General features: G+C 45.4%; 3 protein-coding genes across 6 annotated transcripts in view; 1 reads left to right on the plus strand and 2 right to left on the minus strand.

Annotated features, from left to right (window-relative positions):
- Sec16 (endoplasmic reticulum export factor secretory 16) overlaps nucleotides 1-14,128 on the plus strand; it is a 33,240-nt gene extending 19,112 nt beyond the window's left edge. For 3 of the 4 annotated variants that reach the window (XM_028319249.1, XM_028319253.1, XM_028319251.1), the window contains 11 exons: nucleotides 484-746; nucleotides 1,220-1,371; nucleotides 2,445-2,571; nucleotides 3,278-3,364; nucleotides 3,672-3,887; nucleotides 7,016-7,165; nucleotides 8,357-8,515; nucleotides 10,193-10,302; nucleotides 11,176-11,261; nucleotides 11,641-11,783; nucleotides 13,081-14,128. In XM_028319249.1, the coding sequence (XP_028175050.1) occupies nucleotides 484-746; nucleotides 1,220-1,371; nucleotides 2,445-2,571; nucleotides 3,278-3,364; nucleotides 3,672-3,887; nucleotides 7,016-7,165; nucleotides 8,357-8,515; nucleotides 10,193-10,302; nucleotides 11,176-11,261; nucleotides 11,641-11,783; nucleotides 13,081-13,143 (1,556 nt within the window). In that variant the 3' untranslated portion in view covers nucleotides 13,144-14,128. The remainder of the gene's footprint in view (nucleotides 1-483; nucleotides 747-1,219; nucleotides 1,372-2,444; nucleotides 2,572-3,277; nucleotides 3,365-3,671; nucleotides 3,888-7,015; nucleotides 7,166-8,356; nucleotides 8,516-10,192; nucleotides 10,303-11,175; nucleotides 11,262-11,640; nucleotides 11,784-13,080) is intronic. The other variant, XM_028319250.1, reaches the window with a different exon arrangement.
- A 944-nt stretch (nucleotides 14,129-15,072) lies between these two features.
- LOC114363509 (uncharacterized) lies at nucleotides 15,073-18,358 on the minus strand. The gene is made up of 5 exons (XM_028319242.1): nucleotides 18,175-18,358; nucleotides 17,837-17,967; nucleotides 16,506-17,739; nucleotides 15,919-16,060; nucleotides 15,073-15,292 (listed from the first exon to the last, which is right to left on the minus strand). The coding sequence occupies exons 3-5, from the start codon at nucleotides 17,309-17,311 to the stop codon at nucleotides 15,098-15,100; spliced, it is 1,143 nt and encodes a 380-aa protein (XP_028175043.1). The 5' UTR covers nucleotides 17,312-17,739; nucleotides 17,837-17,967; nucleotides 18,175-18,358; the 3' UTR covers nucleotides 15,073-15,097.
- Nucleotides 17,422-18,256, minus strand: LOC114363497 (U11/U12 small nuclear ribonucleoprotein 35 kDa protein). Its single transcript, XM_028319229.1, has 3 exons — nucleotides 18,175-18,256; nucleotides 17,837-17,967; nucleotides 17,422-17,739 (listed from the first exon to the last, which is right to left on the minus strand). Exons 1-3 carry the CDS (start codon nucleotides 18,254-18,256, stop codon nucleotides 17,422-17,424), a joined length of 531 nt encoding a protein of 176 aa, XP_028175030.1.
- Nucleotides 18,359-18,487: the final 129 nt, after the last annotated feature.

Here is an 18,487-nt window from a genome sequence, read left to right on the forward strand (position 1 = left end):
AATTTATAAAATAACCAAAAAAACACGAATTTTTATTCAGATTTTTTTCAAAAAGTATCATTTTTTATTATTTGTTGGCATTTTTTGTGTAATTTATGTATTTTTTTAGTATCGCCTGTTATTTAGCATTATTACTGTTTTTATTTTATCAGGATATACCGCTTAGTTTAAAAGTTATAACGTTTTCTTTACAATAAGTAATTTGAAGAAAAAAAATTCTATATTAAATTAAAAAAAAATCTCAAAAAATTTTTGACCTCTTTTTTGTCGATAAAAATAGGTTTAGTTTCATCTATTTTCATATGTACACTTTAACGTGACTCACACTGTATTTTGTAATCAAAAAACAAAGTTTGATCGATGGCCGCGCGAAAAAAAAAAGACGCCACTTTTCATACAAAATCTGGCATTGCCATTTCACGCGTGCGAAGCCGCGGGCGGAAAGCTAGTGTTGAATAAAGTTAAGCACATTCACTTCCACAGGCGATACGCTAGCGGCTCGTGGGCTGATCTACTCGGCGCAGTTCTGCTACATCTCGGGCGGCGTGCAGTGGGCGCCGCACCCGCTGGCGCCCCTCCCGCCCGCACCCTCCCCCGCTGCCCCCGCCCCGCGCCTCACGCTCCTGCTGGCCGACCCGCGCGCGCAGACGTTCGGCCAGCACGCGACCAACGAGGCCATCTTTGCGACGGAGATATATGAATATGCGCTGTCGCTCAACCAGGACTACGTTATTAAGGAGTTACAGGTCAGTTTAATTTACAACTATACGTTTGGTTGTGGGGCCGATGGAGCTGCAAGGTTCTGGAGTGGAGGCCGCGTACCGGAAAACGTATGGGAGTAGTATGGAACGTCGTATGGGATGTCTGTTCACAAGGTGGCCGACGACATCACAAGGTGGCAGGAAAGGTCTATGTTCAGCAGTGGACATTCTACGGCTGAATTGATTTGGTTGTGAAGCCCAATGAGGGCTATCGTTTTTATACTTAACAGTTGGCACCCTTGGCGATTGACAGGACCTTACTCTACAGTGGCGCCATCTTGATGAGTGCAAATGCGATAGTCCTCCTACCACTTTAGCGCTCACCAGTTGGTGCCACTGTCTTCGCTACTAGCAAGTGACAGGACCTCACTCTACAGTGGCGCTAACTGGTGAGCGCTAAAACGATAACCCTCATTCCATTTTCAAAGTCTAAATAAAACATGCATGTTTGTCCTTAGGTGTACAAACTACTGCTGAGCACGCGTCTAGTGGACGCGGGACTATACGAGCGCGCGCTAGCGTACACGGAGCAGGCCGCGCGCGCCGTCACGCGCTCGCCGCGGGATTACTCGCCGGCGCTCTGCCGCAGCCTCGCCTCGCTCGCTGACAGGTGAGATAAACCCATAGTACACAATAATAATGTGTACTAAAGCCTGGTCCGTGAGCACGTAGAATTTTGTCCAATGACCGCGCGCGCTCGCGCGTAATTATATTGCTGTCGCGACGGTGCGACGGGCGCCCGCAGTGAGTGTGCGAGCGCGATAGCAACATAATTACGCGCGAGCGATAAGGATGGGTAGCTAGGGGTCATTGGACAAAATTCTACGTGCTTACGGACCAGGGCATCTACCATCAGCTGATCTGACATTAGGCATAGTCTGGCTTTGTTATTCAATTTTCAACTGTATTACCTTGACAATCAGTTCAAAATTGATTACTAGAAAATTATTTGACAGACGATTTCTACTCTCGACAAATGCATTTGAATTAGCCCCCAGGCTTTACATACAAAAAGATTTCTTAACGAAGATATTTGAAAAAATGTCTACTCAATTTCTTCAACAATATGGTGCAATTTGGCTTGCCTCAGAGTCAAGCACCGTTTCGTTTACATACGTCAGTGATCGGTACTGTACCCATGCGATAAGGATGACTGCTACAAGAAGCTACTGATGTGTCGCCATCTAACGCACCACACGCGTTTTTTTTTTCTTTCCAAAGTGAATATTTTACGTGCGCGCGCTCGTACCGTAGTACGTCACTCACTACTCGCTCGTGAATCCCTTGTGGATTATACCCGCCGGCGGGTACGCCACGCGTGTTTTGTTTTCGTTGGCTACTCGGGGAGACGAACAGGCCTGTGGCCTAATGGTCTTATTTTGACAGTCAAGATCTCGTTGATGACGTTCAGAAGTCGTCCCATTGAAAAACACTTCTAAATTCGTTTTCACAAGGTCATAGAACGATTACTCGATAGGATCGGAAGTTCGGAACTCAGCGATTTGTTTTCATTGAAGTTTTGTTACGTCGTCCCATTGAAAAACAGTTCTATATCCGCATTCACAGGGGTCATTTTACTCGATAGGAACGCAACTCAGTGTTTTGTTGTCGTTAAAGTTTTGTTACGTGAATAAGGCCACTGGGCAAGCTGTGATGGCAGTGGTTAATGGAAATTTGTCGCAGGCTACGGTACCACGACCCGGTGCTGCAGGAAGACCCGCCGCTGGTGGAGGAGGGCGGCGACAGCGAGCCCTCGCCGCGCCACCAGCAGTGGCTGCACGACGTCACCAGCGTCGCCGACGCGCTCACGGTCAGTACACAATTTATAGAAGAATAGCATTTTGACAGTTCGTGATAAGGGACCCCTCACCTTAGCGCAGTGATTCTTAACCTTTAAGTCATGAGGGACCATTTTACCAAATGGCAATGCCAGATTTTGTATGGAAGGTGGCGTCCAACCTTTTTTTTTATTACAAAATAGTGTGATAAACCAAACTTACTATGACATGTATTGTAACTTACTATGGCATTGTCTTTTCTGTCTTGTCAGGGACCACCTCATAATCGGTCAAAACCAGTTTGACTGCAAAAACCAGTTTAAAGTGGTTTTGACCAAGGTGTGCAAGTGCACATCGTGGACCACTTGGAAAGCCTCCAGGGACCACCAGTGGTCCGCGGACCACCGGTTAAGAACCACTGCCTTAGCGCCTTTTGAGCGTCGTCGACTTGGCAGCGGCCGCGCAACGTCGACGCGGCGTGTTTTATTTTTCGGAAAAATCACGCAATCTCCCTCGCTGCGCGCTTTGCTCAGCGTTGTCGACGCTGACCTAAGCAATAAGCATGTCAATTGATTGCAGCGGTCGACATTTATAAGTTTTGCGTTCAATCACAAAATTGTATTATATGCGCATTTTCTGTTTATTAACCTGACTATTAATTTGAATGAACACTGTGTGTCGTACTCGTACGTAACCCAGCATGTGTAGTGCGTGCCCTAACCGATATTCGTGTACTAGGCGGAGGCGTCTGCGCACAACACGCCGCAGCACAGCGCGCCGGACGGATACTATGCGCAGCAGCAGCCGTACGCGTGGCAGGAACAGGTGAGCGAAATGATGTTTATGTTGTTGTGTTGTAATTGATATATTTTTTATGTAAGACAAGACAAGGCAGGTATGTGTTTTAGCCATATTTTGAAAGGATGTTTTACACAAATACCCCCACTTTGAAAAAAGTATTTTCATCATCATCAAGTCATTTAGTCTCACTGCAGGACAACTTGCCCTAACTTACAAAGCCAAGTGAAGGATTTGGTCTTCATTCCGCACGCGCTGGTTAGATTAGATGGGATGGCCCCTTAGTCGCATATTTCTCCCGTCGCCTTTTACTTTAAATAATATACTATTCCAGGCGCAGCAACAGCAGCAGCCATTCCAGCAGCCCGCGGCGAGCTTCCCGGAACCAACCGAGGAGACCGCGGACTACCCGAAGTACTACGGCCAGGCGGACTACAGCCAGGCGGACTACAACCAAGCGCCCGCGCCGCCCGAGCCCGCGCCCTACCAGTACGGCTACGAGGACAACGGCTACTGGCAGCCCGAGCCCCAGCCCTATGCTTACGCAGAGGTGGGTGCCGCAGCTCCCGGGCGGACGGTGACTTTCTGTGGCAATGAGGAAGGCTTACACAATTTATCAAAAGTTTTTCCTTCCTTTATATATGCCTTCTTATCGATATTTTTTGGGAGGAATTTTTATCAGAGATTATCGCTCATGTATAAATTATAATAATATACAGTCAATGCTATCATTATTGCTACAAAAAGTCACTGCAATTCTTAGTTGAACACATTTTTATTAGAATTAAAATATTGTCACACTTCATTTCGTATCGACACGTTAATTTATTTAATGGCAACGTTTATCTTGCTCGACGTGGTGATGGTGTTTTCGTAGTTGATTTAGATTTATGTATTTTTTGACATTGATGTTTTAAAAGTAAAATTAAAAAGGAAACAAAGTAAAACACTACATTCCTGAGATTATACAAAAGCGTCTTTTTTGTCGCTCATTGTCCGCATTTGCAGCTATTCAGCTGACGTGCTCGTATTTACATACAAATCGGAAACCTCGCGCGGAACTAATTCAGAAAAACGAAGTCGCAAGCCGGCATCTCGTTCGAGCACAATCGTCAATTTCACACCTCACACGCGCGCGGCCGCGACGCCGAACGACCGTCCATTCCGAGTCGATCCGCGACGAGCGATGCGCGACCGAGCCGCCGGCAAGTCTAACGCAGTGTTGTGGCGGCGGCAGGAGACCGCGCGCCCCGACGTGCTGGCCCCGCCCGCCCCCGCCCCCGCGCGCCGCCCGCCCGCGCCCGACGTCCTCCACGCGCCCGGCCTCCGCCGCCGCCCGGGGGCTGCGGCCGGGGCGCGCCGCCCGCCGCCCGCCGGCCGGGCCACGCCTGCAGCGCGTGCTGGGCTTCCTGCGGCGGCTGGTGGCGCGCGTCAAGCCGCGCGAGCCGGCGCGGGAGAAGCTCGACTGAACGAGTCGCCTGACCCCGCCGCCCCCGGGGCGCCCTCTCTCTGAAATGGCCCCAGAATAACCGATGACCTCCCCCGCTGAGAGTGCCCGTGATACCGAACCGATCCTCGCTCGAGTGTCCCGATATCGTGAAACGAATTAACCGATGAATTAATGACTGTACTGTTTAGTTGTAGTGCATATACGTCCCGCGCTGTGCTAATATTTATTTTATTCGCTGTGATATCTATGAGATCTGAATTATTGTTGTTGTCGATGACTTTATTGATCGGCATAAATTATATTGATGTCTATTCGCTAACGCTTGTGTCTGTCTGATCCAGAATATTGATGTTGTAATAGTTCAACTAAAAATACTAAGTGTCCATTTATATCGAACTAGAACTACCTACTAAAAAAACTAGAATCTCTAAACTAAAACTACTTCTAAGTATTCTCCATTCTTCTATGGTAATGTATCTTGCTTCACCTTCGGCTATAAGCTATAAGTATCCTGATGATTTGCGTGCCACGGGAGACGAGAGGGCTCTGCGAGAGCCATTCGATGTGGTGTGCGGGAACTGAAAAATAAAATAAATTGTAAGACCTATTAGCCGTAATCGTACACCTCCCGCGACACGTACTTCAACAGAATGGTCTTGTGTAATAATTTCAGCAATACCTACTACTAAAACTTAATATCCATTTAAAAGAAACAGTTATTTAATTACTTTGAAATCAAATAAATTGGCTTGGTGTTTCTTTACCTGTTGATTCACCAACTATTGCAGGACAATAAACAATCATTCCTGAAAATGTTCACAAATCAGGCATTTGACGCATTTACAAGACAAACTAATATTGTTGTTAATTTAATATCATTCATACCAAACATAGTTAATTATGGATATGAATCTATGTGAGATTGAGATATACAATTATTCAAAATAGTTTTTGTGGCATTAGTTAGATCAATAATGCTTCGTTGTTACTCGATATTGTGTCCATGTATATTACTGTTCACAAATAAATGTTTAGTTGAAAATATACTTTGTTATTTATTTTCAATAATTTTTCGCGGTTATTTTGTTAGACGCACTATTCACTACGGTACCGGTTCACTGTGTTGTTGTTGTGTATAATGAGTTTTACGTCGAAATTAATTAAAACGTTATGACGCTATAAACTGCGAAGAGCCTTATCAAATCTATACCTCTTTATGGAAACACTTTTATGTCATTCTGGGAACAAATAATAGAATACCAGCTTGATAATGTCGTAGCCCCCATGCAAACGGATACATTACTACACGACTTATGTGTGTGTATATGTATAAATTTGAGGTATGTAAAGAATATAAAAAGTAGTATAATGTTTAACAAAAACGCGTAATTTTGTGATTTGCGATTTTTGTAATTTAACTTAATTTTATTTTTCGCTGGTTTCGGCCCTCTGTCGGTCTTTCTACTACTGAAAGCAGCTTCATTCAGCATACGACTCATGACTTATAAAATTACGTTCACCTGGGAACCCAAAACGATAGGTATTATCGTCAGTGGACTGCTATTCTCTCGTGTGAATGTTTCCTGGGTATAAAAGCAAGACTTGAATAGTCCGTTAGTTATAAAAAAATACTCGACATGTATTTTTCACTTTTTCAAACTAGTGAAAATTTAAAGAGATAAAGCGCGCCAAAGTTCAAGAAAAGAGGAACGTTACGTCAAGGAGTTCTTAAAAAGTAGCACAGTGACCTCACGCGGAACTTCATCGCACCATAACTTTGTAATTACTAGTTTGATTGACAAATTAAAATATACGTGTCCAATATTTTTTGATAATATAATTGATGAACTTATAAGTTTTTCAAATTCAATTCAAATTTTTATTACATGAAGCACGGTACATAGGTTGGAACACAAAATTGATAATACAACTAAAGTACGGCCAACTAGCAGCGATACAAAAGGTCGATTCGACTGTCAAACTGACAATCTATTCTCTCTTCCCATCTTGTGTATTTGTCGTAATGTCTCGTTCTCCCGCCAAAATATGTCAAAGTCAAACCCCTGCTATTCCAAATGACCATGACTAGGTTAGGATTAGGATAGGTTTGTTTACATTTGGTATCGCTTCTCGTTGGCCGTACTTTATACAGTTCTCTTCTTTAGGAAGTTATTTTCTTTAACCTTTGATATGTTAGTAGTTAAGCAAGCCAGTGTTGTTTCTAGCAGCCGGGCGGCGAGGCGGGCGGGGCGGCGGGGGAGGGCGAGGCGGGCGCGGGGGGCGGGGGCGCGCCGGAGCCGCGGCCCATGATCACCATGCCGGGCGCTGCCGGCGCCGGCCTCTACGCATACGACGACGACCGCCCGCCCAGCCAGGAGGTGAGACACTTGTACCAGGCCTGTTCATCTCCGCGAGTTTACATCGAAAACAAAACACGCACGATGGCCCACAAGCAGGATACTATTCGACAAGGCCTCACATACGAGCGAACGTTGACTCACGCACGCGTATTCTTGTGTATGATGGAAGAAAATAAAGAAAATGCTGTACTAAATACTGTGCAGTATTTAACTGCCTAAATAATAATAAAAACACAGAATGTACTTTTTTAAGTTGCCTCAAGACACTGAGAGGTAAATAAGTAGTTAATATTATTCATGATAATTCATGCTAAATCATGTATATCCCTCCGCCATTTTCCGCAGTTTGGCACCTCACGTCACATCATTTTACCGAAGTCAGCCCTATAGCTTCGGCGCAGTGCCGATCACTGACGTTTGTCAACAAAATGGTGCTTGACTCTTGAAACAGGCTAAATTACACCATATTGTTAATGACATTGAGCATACATTTTTTTAAATACCTTCGCGAAGTAAAACTTCTGTACGTAGTACTTATTATTATTCTGTGCTTGTACTAGCACCGATGCACTTGTGTAGTAACTTGTTTACATGTGTCACTAGGATAACATTATTACTGCTAAAGGAGGCCTTTGTCCTGTAGGCCTAAGATGCGCGCCGTGATAGGCGGTTATCACGCCATTTTATCGATTTTACCCATACAAATTGACGTCGATAAAAGTTATCACGGCGCGCATCTTAGGCCTACAGCAGTGGGCGTCATTTGGGAGAAACGATCGAACTGCTAAGGAGGGGTACCGACCTGCCAGTGTTTAGCCAAACTTTACCGAATAAAAATATAAAGAATATTCATTTTTCAATGTATGAGTGTTTAATAATATTTGCGATTAGTTAACGAACAATTTAGTCTTAATTTAATGTGAGAGGAAAAAGGTTATTACATCTTTCACTTAGACGTTCTTTTCTATAGTCTGGTCTGTGAGCACGTAGAATTTTGTCCAATGACCCCAAGCTACCCATCCTTATCGCTCGCGCGTAATTATATTGCTGTCGCGACCTAGCGACGAGCGCCCGCAGTGAGTGTGCGAGACAGACCGGGCTTTTGTCTAAATCAAGTAGAAACACGTGGAATTTAAAATGTTACGTAGACGTTTCTATGATAGTAGACGCAAAAACTTTAAGAATCAATAACTTACGTCAATTTCCCTGCAGACTGACCGCGAGACGGACACGCCGAAGCCGAGCAAGAGCGCGGACAAGCAGAAGGAGTCCGGCGACAAGCGCTCGGGCTGGCTGGGCGGCATCCTCACGCGCCTGTCGCTGCGCGCGCCCAACCAGATGATCCTGCCCGACGACAAGAACCCCACGGTGAGTCGCGCTCGCCAAGCCCACGGCAGCTTCGACATGCCCACGCTCTTGTGAGCCGGCTTTTAGGCTTGATTTCTTCATAAGCTGACGTCTGTGACGAAGCACCGTACTGCAACGCTGTTGTCAGTGGCAGATGATTACATAGAACTAGTGTAAATCGTACGCGCCGCCGACGTCGGTCACCAACCTCAGTCTAAGAGGAAATCAAACCTTAGAATCGCGCTGACCGCTCGCTGATCGTCGGCGCTGACAGATCGATATGTATGTAATTAAAGGAAATGTTCCTGAGTGACCCTGATCGCTCAGCGCCAACTTACATTTCGGTTGTCAGCGTGCGTCAGCTCGATTCTAAAACCAGTCTAATTTGTGCTTGCCGCAAACAAAAGCACTTACAACAACTTTATGACACGACTTGTTCTGATTCTGGTATGCACGCCACGATACTAAATGATGTCCTAATCGATTTTAAACGACAAATGCTTTGACTTATTGCCTAAAATCGATAATGTCACTCGATAGGATTATATCCTAGCGCGTATCGTAGTCATGCAAGTTTCAGTTTTGAAAATGTTAAGTTTGCAATCGATGCCATCATCTCAGTGACCAAGGCGTGGCCTATTAAGTCCATGCCCATTTTTAGCGAATACGTCATAACCATTAACATTGCGAGTACTTTTGTAAAGAATGCACCTTAACTCGATGTTCTTTCCTTCTACTATACTCACATTTAAGTTTCCCCGGTTTAGCTCATGTTTATTTGTATATCCTGCTGTATAACGATTGTATGTATTTTATCCTAAAGTGTCTATTCATAACCACCCACATTTGTTAGCAAGAGTTACCTATTTTGTTTTATTACTTGAGAAATATTATAACTCTCATATGTTTAGTTTATGTATGAAACTCATTTGTTTATTTATGTATATTGGAAAACAAAAAAAAATTCTTACGAAAGTTGTTGGAACAGGATTGTTAAAAAATATTATTATGTTTATTTATATGTTATATTTTTTCTTTGCAATAAATTTTTGTTATTATATTTTACTTCTGTTTGGAATAAAGGCTTTATTTGGTGTGGGTCTTTTATTTCGATAGCTTCTATTCACACAACACACGCACGTAGTTGACACGCAAATGTAGGTAGGTATACCGTTTGTATTTGATTTTCAGAGGTGAGTGCGAGTGTGCCTTGTTTCATGTTTGCTGTACTGATTGTGATTGTTTTTTGGATTTTGATCACTTGCAAATTGCTTAAGTTTCTCAATCAATTAATCTTTGTGACTTAAGAAATACTTTTTATGAGATTTGAGCTTAAAGATAAACATTGTAGTTTGTTAAAGCGTCATTGATGATACGGATATCATTTATTCATATCATGAGTGTGGTTTTGTGTTATCCGTTTTTGTATGACTTATACGAGTGACATAAATGACAAAACTAACTATGTAATTTCTTTAGTACACCAATGTTGCCAAACGGCACTTAACGAGAAACGGACGGTGGCACATCAACCTAAACACTGTAGCATCTTATTTAGTTGTAATAGGTGCAGTTTTACAACAAAAATTGTAGTTTGATGTGCTGTCGTCTACACATTTTGCCTCTAGTTGAACATTATCCATCGCGTGTTCTGTAAAAGAGTATTGTTATAACATTGGGTTCTGTGGGTGTCCGCAGATCGTGTGGGACGCGGAGCACAAGCGCTGGCGCAACCTGGACGCCGACGACGACGCCGCCGCCGCGCCGCCGCCGCCGCCGCCGCGCGCCGCCGACCTCGCGCCCGCGCTGTGAGTCCTATTTACCAAAACATTTTGCTCGCGACACACTAGGGTCACAGAGCTGAATTAAAAAACTGAAACAGCATCATGTTAACGCATAGAAACTACCTCTTGACTGGAGGAGGGGGGCGCGTCTCAAATAAGTTTGGGAACCAATGACCTAGAGGATCAGGAATTGGACACACCAGCCAATGTGACTGATTCTTTTAGAAAGAAAGAAAGAAAGAAACATTTATTGCCATGGACATCACAGAAGACAAAGGATGTAAATAATAGAAAAAAAAAGTAAATAAGACATAGGTGACATAAAATAATACATACAATGAAAGTGAAAGTAAAACTGAGCAGTGCCACCCTGTCGCACAGCGATGTCCATCGCAATGGGACCCCACTCAGCATATGCCATGGCCCCCGGTGAGGGAGGCCACGACGCTGGTTTTCAGTGTGCCCCATGCCGAGTGGGAGNAATACCTGCATGCCAAATTTCAAGCGTCTATCTCGCTTTCATTTCATGTACGGAAAAAACATTTGTATGAAAAAATCTAAACCGCGTAGGTTTAGATTTTTTCATACAAATGTTTTTTCCCGCTAACTCCCGTTTCCATGGGAATTTTGAAATATCCTNCTTATGTGCTACGTCGTGATTACTTTTAATGATAACGTTTTAAGAATTATGAAAGTTGAAAATGGCATATATTATATGCCAAATGCAGTTTTCACAAAACTTTCATAATTCTTAAAACAGGCAGTTTAGATCATATTATGATCTAAACTGCCTCATCTATTACATTATATGCTGTTTATATTTCACGAAATGAATAAAAAAATGATGTATTATGATAGTTAACAAATGTCAGCATGACTATCGTACGTTGTTCGCAGGGCCGCGACGCAGCCGGCCGGCGCGCCGCCCGGGGGCCCGCCCGCCGCGCCTACCTCCAACATCTTCAAGATGCAGAAGGGCAGGCGTGAGTATCCCTTCTAATTTAGTAATGGATGAAAACTTTTTCGTTCATTCTTTCTTTCAGCCACATGACGTCCACTGCTAGACAAAGGCCTAAAGTTCTACGCTACCCGCATCCAGGTTCTTCCCGCGACCATTACTAGACCGTCGGTCCACCTAGTGGTAAACTGTTTATATTAGTCATATTGACTACATATATCTCTTGACCACCATCGGTGAAGACAGGCCCAACTGTGGAAAACGTCTTTATTAAGAAAATGACTACAAAAAAAAAAGAATAAGCTATTCTCAGCAGAACTAAACTTTGGGACTCGGATAACCAGTGGATGATATTGAAGTATTCCACGTTTGACAGTCGTTATAATGTCACCTTGCGCTTGCAGACATAAAGAAGTCGTACGTGGACGTGTTTAACCCGTCGGGTGCAGCCACCAGGCCGCTGCCGCCCGCCGCCGCCGTGCTGGGGCCGGCCGCGCCCGCCGCGCCCGCGCCCGCCTCGTACTTCGTGCCGCAGCCCACGCACCAGGTAACGCCCACTAATAGTCTAGGAGCCTGTGAACTTTTGTCTCCTCTCATCAATCCACGAAAAATGTCCCCCACCGATCCTATCGCAGCTCCAGGTCTGAGGAGTCAAAGATATTAGCGTGCCATTCCCATAATGGTGCTAGTACACTATGCAGGAAGTTGACTAGACGAAGCGCGAGTCTGTACCCTGAAGTATGGGCGACGTCCAGCGAAATTAACCGAAGTGCATGTTTACACTACGTTTCAATCAATTTCCCGAATAGTGTACTTGCGCCATATGGGCCATTCTAATGCGAGCCACTGCGTCGAACTGAAGATTTTCTAGATCGCTCTATCGTAGCCAAAACTATCTGACTGCCGACTGGCTACAATTAATTTATAATTATTACCTTTTCTCCACCAGTATTATGGAGATCTAGCATATTATCTTTTTAATCCGACTGACTCGGTTCAGTAACAGTATAAAGAATAAAAATAACACAATATTAAAGCTCACCCAGCCCTAATTCCAACTCAGATACAAATAGAAGTGTTGTCCACTCCCCGCGCCACCCCTCCCCCGTCCCTCGCGCCCTTCCCGGACGAGGTACCCCTAGTTCTATTCAATTTTTTGTAATTTTATTATATTCAGCGTCCTCAGTAGTTCATGAACTTGTTATTAACTTGTTTTAATGTTGTACACGCTGCCTAGGAAGTAGAGAATATTCCTAATGGACACTAGCAGGTATGTAGTAGTAGTAGTAATAAAGTAGTGATATTAGTAGTAGTAGAAGTTGGATAGCTGACACCATAAGCACCAGCTGTAACAAATAACTTTTAACTGACATAACTTTTTATGATCTGATTTGATTTTGTGACTAAGTTAAATTTATTTTACAGTTAATTTAAAACTAATGAAGAGTAGTTATGTTACGGAAAGGTGTCAACTACCCTATTTAGTAATTCGAACTGTAAAGAGGTGTACGGCGAGATGTAAACTCGTGTAGTCATGGGATAGCGTTAGTTTTATGGCCGTTGTCTTTCTATATGTTTTACTGAGTTTATAAATAACTAGCTGACCCGGCGAACTTTGTTCCGCCTTAATGGCAATAAATAACGGGATAAAAAGTATCCTATGTCCTTCTCCTGGCTCTAAACTATCTCTCTGTCAATTTTCAGCTAAATCGGTTCAGCCGTTCTTGAGTTATAAGTGGAGTAACTAACACGACTTTCTTTTATATAATAGAAGATAAAAATATTGAAGTGTAAGGTAATATTTTATTGGATAGCCATCTCAAAATAACTGAAATCGTTTGCAGAGCGGCATCTACGACCCGAACCAGACGGCGACTGAGGACGACAAATTCACCTCCGGCATATAGCCGGCCCCCCAAACAACAAAATGACCTCTCCGGCTCTACCCATCTCGCTCACTCACAGCCACATCCCCGAGCGAGTGAGGGAGGCGGACAGAGCCGACGCCGACGTCCTTCTGTGGACCGGACCAGTTGATCTCGCGACACGACTCACGACTCATTCCGCGAAGACGCTCCACATTTGTACTTTCATACACCTCATCGCAGGTCACATAGTGACACTTACAATATTGTATTAGTAGTCCACGGGAGCGCCTTAAGGCCACACCGAGCAGCTTAGCAACTAAGTGACGTTAGTTGTGATGTAGTGACGACCGCGGGGCGCAGGCTGCTGCGCTCTCCCGCCATTTTATTCCCGAATCAGTTTTTTCTTGACTAAATTATAATGAGACGCGTATTCCCTATTCTTCACCAATTTTGCAATAATCGGCTGTTTGATAATTTAGTGTGAAATTTTAATTATCGGAATTTTATTTATTTTATTTTATTCCTGTGGTAATGGTTTAATCATTTGATGTATTTTCTGACTTCGTATTATGTATTTTTTAAATTCTATTGATAATTATAATTATTATATTCTTTTATTGCAAAATTTATATGTAATCTAGTGTTTATTCTATTTTAGCGTAACGTGATGAGCATATTTACACCGTTATGATAGAATCTTTTCAGTTTGTTTCTCTTAGTGTTATTTGGGTGCAATTCTTTATTTTTCTATACTGTAGACAATAATATCATCAGATTTATCTACTTATCTCGAAGAGTTTTATTATCTTTGCTTTTCATTTCCATGTTATTAGGTAAGGTGTACAGATAGATAGAAGTGTAAAGGCGGTAGTGGTGGATAGTCAGGTTGTATAAACTATGCCTTAGAGGGGCGAGCGTGTCTGTATATGTTGCCGCGGGGGCTCGCTCGCGATGTATTCGAAATGTATTATATTGATTCAAACTTACGGAAGATATTTAAATAAACTGTTTACGTTAATGCTTACATTCGTTTTATTATTACTTTTTATTTGTACTACCCTTCATTACTAAAATACACGTGACAAACGAAATCACTACAAGCGACATCGCTAACAAATAAAAGCATTAATAAATATTCTCAACGGCATTTTCACGTATCGCACGGCACGTAGAGACAAGCACATACAAAAGATCGATTGCAGCACTATAACGTGTTATCACGGCGTATGCAAGCGCCGCTGATTTCTGTGTAAAGCCTGGTCCCTGAGCACGCAGAATCCCGTCCAATGACCCCAAGCTGCCCATCCTTGTCGCTCGCACGTAATTATGTTGCTGTCGCGCTCGCACACTCACTGCGGGCGCGCGTCGCACAGTCGCGACAGCAATATAATTACGCGCGAGCGATAAGGATAGGTAGCTTGGGGTCATTGGACGGGATTCTACGTGCTCACGGAGCAGACTTTAGGCCCCTCGTGCTACCGATGCGGCTAGGCGTCGTAGTCCTCGGCCTTGCCCTCGGCGCCGGCCAGCAGCTGCAGCACGGCGGCGGCGACGGTGCCGGCCACGAACACGCCCATCACGATCGAGCCCGCCAGCAGAACCTTGTTCATGGCTCTTAGTGTATCTACGTTTATGTATAATTATTATTCTGTCTAATGGCTTTGAAGCACACTGGTTTTGCCAATGTAGAGTGTTTAGAGAGACACGGTGGACAGTGGAATTAATGTATTATTTGGGTTGTTTAATTGAATTGTCATTGGTGAAGTGATTGAAATCTAAAGGTGACGGTTGGTGACAGAAGTATTACGCCCAGAAACCAGAGTATTCACAGAGTAAAAATCTTTATTTCTGGGCGTTGTTTTAGGCAAATTAACGGAGCATGGATTGGGTTTTCGTTTTGTGTAATTCGTAGACGCATCTTGTAGGTCCTAGCGGCGACATTAGCCAAGAAAACAAAGTCTCATTGATTTTCCGTTTATTGCATTAAATTAGATTAAGTTTGGTCGTCCCCCGCGAGCAGCGCGTCGAGCCAGGCCCGCGCGGGCGCGAGCGGCGCGTGCGGCGCGGGCTCGCAGTCGCCGCAGCGCGCGCCGGCCCGCACGCCCAGCACCAGCCGCGCGCGCACCAGCGGCGCGCCCGCGCAGTAGTTGCACGCGCCGCCGCGCGCGTACAGCGGGCCTGCGCAGATCTGCACAGTGCACACGCTTCCATTCACACGTACTTCTTGGGTAAATGGATACTGAGGCAGTAGCGGCGTAAGAGGGGGGCGGTGGGGGCGGTCCGCCCCGGGTGCCAAGCATTAGGGGGTGACACAAGACGCGCAGATTAGTACTCACTGGCACATCTGTATGGCAAAATCTGCGGTCTATGTAATGATACGGGGGGGGGGGTACGATTGTATTTCAATCTTCGAATCAGTAGGTAACGGTACCAGGGGGTGCCATAGGACTTATGACGCGGGGACGGGGGGTTGACCGCCCCGGGTGCCAACTCATGCTACGCCGCCACTGAGGCTCTATGACCAAAATTACATAAAAGTACGTAGGTACTTCAAAAATAATTTCCTTTACGACATTATCTTTAACCAACACTACTTATTTATTAGCAGAAACAACGGGCCATTGTGCGCAATTTGTGGTTTATCTTCCTACTCCAACCACCCTTGGGATTTGCCCCCAGAAAGCAAGCAGCCTATCTAGGCTGCCACAGGCCTCCTGCAGCGACTGGGTGGAGAATTTGAGCCCGTTGTTCTACGCTTCTGCCTTTTCCTTCTTCTTTAGTGTCGTATCATCAAATAGAATTCAAGATAAGTACCGGTCCGATGGCGCCGGCGGCGGGCAGCGCGGCGCCGGGCCGGGCCAGGTGGCGCGGGCCCTCGCCCTCGCACGCCTCCGCCGGCAGCGAGTACACCGCCGCCGCGCGCACGTGACGCTCCGCCGTAGTTTCCTCGGGCGTCCTAACGATTAGGCGTTTGTTAATATACGTTACAAATGATAATATTGCGGAACGAGTTTAGGTAGGCGATAGGTAGGTTTAAATAAGGTCATTCATCATCATCATTTCAGCCATAGGAGGACGTCCACTGCTGAACATAGGCCTCCCCCAATGCTTTCCACGTTGATCGATTAGCCTGCGTCCAGCGCTTCCCTGCTACCATTACGATGTCGTCGGTCCACCTTGTAGGTGGACGTCCCACGCTGCGTTTTCCGGTACACGGCCTCCATTCCAGAACCTTGCTTGCCCCATCGGCCGTCAGTTCTGCGTATTATGTGCCCTGCCCATTGCCAGTTCAGCTTGCTAATCCGTCGGGCTATGTCAGCGACTTTAGTTCGTTTACGTTACTTTTAGTTAAATAAGCTGCTGTTATGTAATTTTTCGAAGCGAGCGAACGAATAAGTCACCTGAATTTGCCATATCCAAGCAGAGAGAACCGTTCTCCTATCGTGACGAGCGAGTGGTCCAGCACGGTGGGCAGCCGCGGCGCGCCCAGCGGCCCGAGCCCCAGGGGCGTGTCGCTGCGCAGCGCCGCCAGGTCGCGCGCGCGGCCGGCGCGGGCGTAGCCGGGGTGCACGCGCACGGCCGCCACCGCGTGCGCCGCGCCGCGCCACGGGCCCGCGCCCTCGCACATCGCGAACGCGTCCAGCGAGTCCGCCTCCTCCACCGCCTCCACGCAGCTGGCCGCCGTCAGCGCCCAGCGCCGCGACACCGCCGTCAGCGCGCAGCCGAACTGAGGCTCGTGCGCCGGCCGAATCTTCACCAGCGCCAGCACGAAGCTCGCCGCTCCCTCGTCGACCTCCTCCCCGTCGGAATCCTCGGTCGCGGCCGGAACCTCCAGGCGCAGCGGGTTGGGCTCGTCTGCGGACGCGCTGCCGGGCGTGCTCCCCGCCCCGGCCGCCGGTGCCCCGTCCTCGTAGTAGTGCGTCGTCGCCGCCGTCTTCTGCGACGGCTTCCACGTGCACTGCACGTCGGCGGATAGGGTCGTTCTCGTTGATTTTGAAACGGACGACGAGAACGATGGGAACTCAGTTGGTGGAATGGACACTTGACGGATCTCCGGTTCGGAACACGCCAGATAATGCATGATCAAAAATGTCAGGAACGCCACGAATACCGACAGCAAGATTGCCTCTAAAATCGACAAGAGGGCTTCGGTTCTCGTGAACGATTTGCACCATCCTCTGAACTCTTTGCAAAACACATTGCACATCGTTTTTGAGCCATAACATTATTTACAATGACTGATGTATCATGACCTACTCGATTTTATGTACTGTAATTGTAAAGACTGAAAATACGGATTTATGGTAATAGTGTTTATTAGGATATAAGAAAGGGTCTCCTGAAGGGTCGGTCCCTGCAGCCGAAGCGCAGCTGGCCGGCCTGCTTGCGGCCGCCGAAGCCGCCGCCCAGCCGGCGCGGGCGCCAGCCCCGCAGCCGCCGCTCCGCCTCGCGCTCCACCAGCACCTCGGCTCCGTCAATATACTCCTTGTGCATTTCCCGTAAAGCTTTCTCCATGCTGCTGGACGACTCGTATTCTACAAACGCGTATTGTTTCGATTTCCCGGTAACTATGTCTTTTACTAGGCGACACGACAAGACTTTACCAAATTTTGAAAATTCTGCCAATATTGTATCCTGAAAAAGAAAAGTACAGTTTTGAACTTTATTTTAAACTTTATTATGGAATAGGTACATTATAATATTCAAACGAATGTTTTGTTATGTGAAATACCTGTGTAGTTCTAGGATTGAGTCTGCCGATGAAAATCGTGTAGTGTTGGTCACCTTGTACCAGTTTATTAGGCGTGTACTCCGAGTTCAGCGCCCGTACGATGGCTCGGTCGTGAGGCTCCGTATCAGTGCCTAGTGAGTGAGGTAACATTTAGGTATTTGAAAATTAATGGATTCACCAAACATTATTAAATTATCGTTTAATATGTACAAATAGAAACAAAAATTCAAATATTATACGCCCTAATGCAGTCTTCATGCAAGGACTTCGTCGTAGTGAGGCAAAACTCATAAATTAGGTCATCGTAACGTAAGGAGAATTAGTTATTAAGTACTTACCATCTATAGAACCAATTTTGATGGGGTTATAGTCAACAGCATATTTTTGAAAATCAATATCATCTTGAGCTTCCCGAGACATGTCTTTAAACACGGATCTGTTATGTAATTTAATGTAATTAAATTATTTTTTACACAAAATTAAATGGACGTGGAAAATAAAAATATCAATCGGCCTACCAGCTGTAAGATGTTTGTTTGTTTATGAACTGTCACCCATAGAGAAAAGTAATACATCTGTCACCCAAAAAAAAAAAAAAAAAAAAAAAAAAAAGCTGTCACCTGTCACATAATGACATTTATAGTTTTTTTT

This window comes from Ostrinia furnacalis, unplaced genomic scaffold (assembly GCF_004193835.3).
Source record: "Ostrinia furnacalis isolate ACB-3 unplaced genomic scaffold, ASM419383v2 OfSCF7157, whole genome shotgun sequence".
NCBI lineage: Eukaryota > Metazoa > Arthropoda > Insecta > Lepidoptera > Crambidae > Ostrinia > Ostrinia furnacalis.